Source organism: Bolinopsis microptera, chromosome 10 (assembly GCF_026151205.1).
Source record: "Bolinopsis microptera isolate Bmic1 chromosome 10, MBARI_Bmic_1.0, whole genome shotgun sequence".
NCBI lineage: Eukaryota > Metazoa > Ctenophora > Tentaculata > Lobata > Bolinopsidae > Bolinopsis > Bolinopsis microptera.
This window is the reverse complement of record NC_087081.1, coordinates 7,157,613-7,160,477: the sequence shown is the minus strand read 5'-3', so window position 1 is coordinate 7,160,477 and position 2,865 is coordinate 7,157,613. Positions and strand designations below refer to the sequence as shown.

The 2,865-nt window shown below is 43.3% G+C and overlaps 1 protein-coding gene across 1 annotated transcript; it reads right to left on the bottom strand.

Moving 5' to 3' along the window:
- Positions 1-653: 653 nt before the first annotated feature.
- LOC134821966 (uncharacterized) lies at positions 654-2,625 on the bottom strand. Its single transcript, XM_063832801.1, has 6 exons — positions 2,512-2,625; positions 2,218-2,295; positions 1,768-2,062; positions 1,282-1,433; positions 1,043-1,116; positions 654-883 (listed from the first exon to the last, which is right to left on the bottom strand). The coding sequence occupies exons 2-6, from the start codon at positions 2,240-2,242 to the stop codon at positions 671-673; spliced, it is 759 nt and encodes a 252-aa protein (XP_063688871.1). The 5' UTR covers positions 2,243-2,295; positions 2,512-2,625; the 3' UTR covers positions 654-670.
- Between the last annotated feature and the right edge of the window lie 240 nt (positions 2,626-2,865).

Below are 2,865 nucleotides of genomic sequence, written 5' to 3'. Positions count from 1 at the left end.
TAGCCGGCTAGTAGCCGGTTAGTAGCCGGCTAGTGACCGCTTTCTAAGTGCCGGCTAGTAGCCGGTTTGGAACCGGCTACTAGTAGGTCTGCTTTAGAGCTCGGCTAATAGCCGGCTAGTGACCGCTTAGTAGCCGGTTAGTAGCCACTTTGTGGTCACTAGCCGGCTAGTAGCCGGTTAGTAGCCGGCTAGTGACCACTTTTCAAGTGCCGGTTAGTAGCCGGTTGGTAATGTGAAGTTGAGGAGCTGTTATTACAAAAGTGGCTACTAGCCGGCTAGTAGCCGGTGTTCATATTGTACTGTGCAGGGACGTTGCATAGACGTTGCATAGACGTTGCATAGACGTTGCATAGACTGACCGTGCAGGGAGTGTGCATAGAGTGTTCATTGTGCAGGGACGTTGCATAGACGTTGCATAGACGGTTCTTTTGTTGTTGCATGGACGTTGCATAGACGTTGCATAGACTGTCCGGAGCTAAACGACCAAGTTGCCATGAAACCATATCCGGTATGCATTATTGCAAGTCCAAAATAATGTTGACAGCTAAGCTGGAAAAGAGTTTTCTAAATCTAAAATCTCATCACAAGTTTACACCACGTGACATGACGTCATACCATATTATCACGTGGTAATCACATGACGTCACATCACGGTGGTGTCTAACCCATTCTATCTACTATCACTTCTGTGTCCTCCTCGATCTGCCATATGTCCCGAAGGTTCGCCTTTCAGCTGACCGAGCAGATGTTTTTTCTGCTTTTTCTGATGCGACTTGTCGTGAGACATTTTACTGAAGAATTTTAGACTAGATGATTCAAGTCCTTCCGGGTCCTTTGACGACTTCTTTACGCGATGTTCCGTTTTTTCGTGGATTGTGGCAACCTGGAATAATAAATTTCAGAGGCTAGATTTAAAACTTGTGAAGTTTCCAAGAAAGTTCAACCCTTCCAACAAAAACCAATCAATCCCGTCAAAAAGAAAACATCAGTAAATAGCAACAAATCAAGTTGCTTCCTCTGTTTGTTTACTTAAGATAATGACCTTCTGTTTGTGAGGTTTAAACTTGGCTGAGTTGGGAGTGTAAGCACGTGCTGGTGTGTTCCTGCCTGCTCCTCCTGCGTTGTACACGTGATAAAGTGGACTACTTTCTAACAAATGTTAACGAGTGTATGTTGAGAAGGTCACGTATGGCGGGGGTCAGAATTGTAATCATTTCTTATATTACCATGATATATATTAAGGCCGATGAGAAACATTTATTTCAGAGTTAAATGTCATACCATAAGCACCCATGACGTGTCTAGAAACACGAGTACAGCAATCCGGATCAATAGGATGCGCAGCCATAGTGACACTGGCAAATGTGCCAGGTGGTACCAGCGCGCGAGAGGAAGTGGTACTTCCTGGTCGTGCAGGATGTGCACCCTCAGTGCTGAAATGGTGTGGTTTGTTAGTGTGTTCTGTTATTTGTTATCTCTGAGAGAGACGGCTAGTAACTGCAACATTCACGGTTAAAAATTAGTTATCTTCTTATCGTTTTCTCCTTATTGATTGATTAATTTCATGATGAAATTTGTTGCTTATCCTACAGTAACCTTTGTTAAATGTACCCTACCCGAAGGAATATGTGCCACATTAGACTATAGATCAAATAGTTACGTTACATCGCTGTGGTTTATAATTATGAAGGAGCTACACAAAATGAGGCATAACTAATTGCTTAACAACTGTTCAATGCCAGTAATTAGGCTTTTGTTCACACTCACCCCCCTTTAGTAAGCTGAGAGAGCGAATAACACAGCTCCGATATCTGAGATCCTGCAGTGTCCACACTATCTGTCCTCTGCATTCCAGACATTCTATCGTACTGTCCTGGAATCCTGGAGTCATGGTAACCACCTCCAGTTTCCCTGACAATGGGGACTGAGTTGTGGTAGACTTGAGCATGGTCATGTGACACGTGATTGTTGTCACGTGATGTCATGTGGTTCATGGTGGACGAAATGGGCTGGGTGGCTCGCTCCAGAGTGCTGTTTTCTTGTATTCCTGGTCGAGTAGGATCTGGGGAGAGAGGACGGTAAGAATTGTTAGCCTTGTTATCAATACACTTAATTTACATGCAGACTGCAGAGTACACTTATTTAATCATTGTGAATTTAGTTCTGGTGTTTTAAATAGCTTAATTTATAGTATTCTGTAATTTTTTTAATAAATACCTGTGGAAAGATGCGAATAGTCCATCGATTTTGTTGGAACAACTAAACTTCTTCTGTGTTCGTTATGACGATTTACTCCTGAAACAAATCATCAATAGATTTGGAATCTTTAATTCGGGAATCAAATAAAAAAACACGAAGAAAAGTAAAACCAAAATCCAAAGGCACACAAGCAGCCAGACAAACATACAGACAGACAGACAGACAGACAGACAGACAGACAGACAGACAGACAGACAGACAGACAGACAGACAGACAGACAGACAGACAGAGCAGCTGGAGTAGCTACTGACCTGGTACGGCTCCTTCCTCATCATTAGCACGCAATATTGTAATACTCTCGTGTCTCACCAGAGGCGGTCTGGCTGGGGTGTCACTTACTTGTGCTACATCTCCCACATTGAACACGTTACCTGGGTTACATTGAACACGTTACCTGGGTTACATTGAACACGTTACCTGGGTTACATTTAACACGTTACCTGGGTTACATTGAACTCGTTACCTGGGTTACCTGGGTTACATTGAACACGTTACCTGGGTTACATTGAACACGTTACCTGGGTTACATTGAACACGTTACCTGGGTTACATTGAACACGTTACCTGGGTTACATTGAACACGTTACCTGGGTTACATTGAACAC

Bases quoted from the DNA above. Each gene is read 5' to 3' on its own strand.
- LOC134821966 (XM_063832801.1), bottom strand. From the start codon at position 2,242: ATGGACTATTCGCATCTTTCCACAG. The intron at 1,117-1,281 runs GTATGACATTTA...TGTACAACGCAG, and splicing joins ACACGTCATGGGTGCTTATG to GAGGAGCAGGCAGGAACACA. The intron at 884-1,042 runs GTCATTATCTTA...TTATTATTCCAG, and splicing joins TTAAACCTCACAAACAGAAG to GTTGCCACAATCCACGAAAA.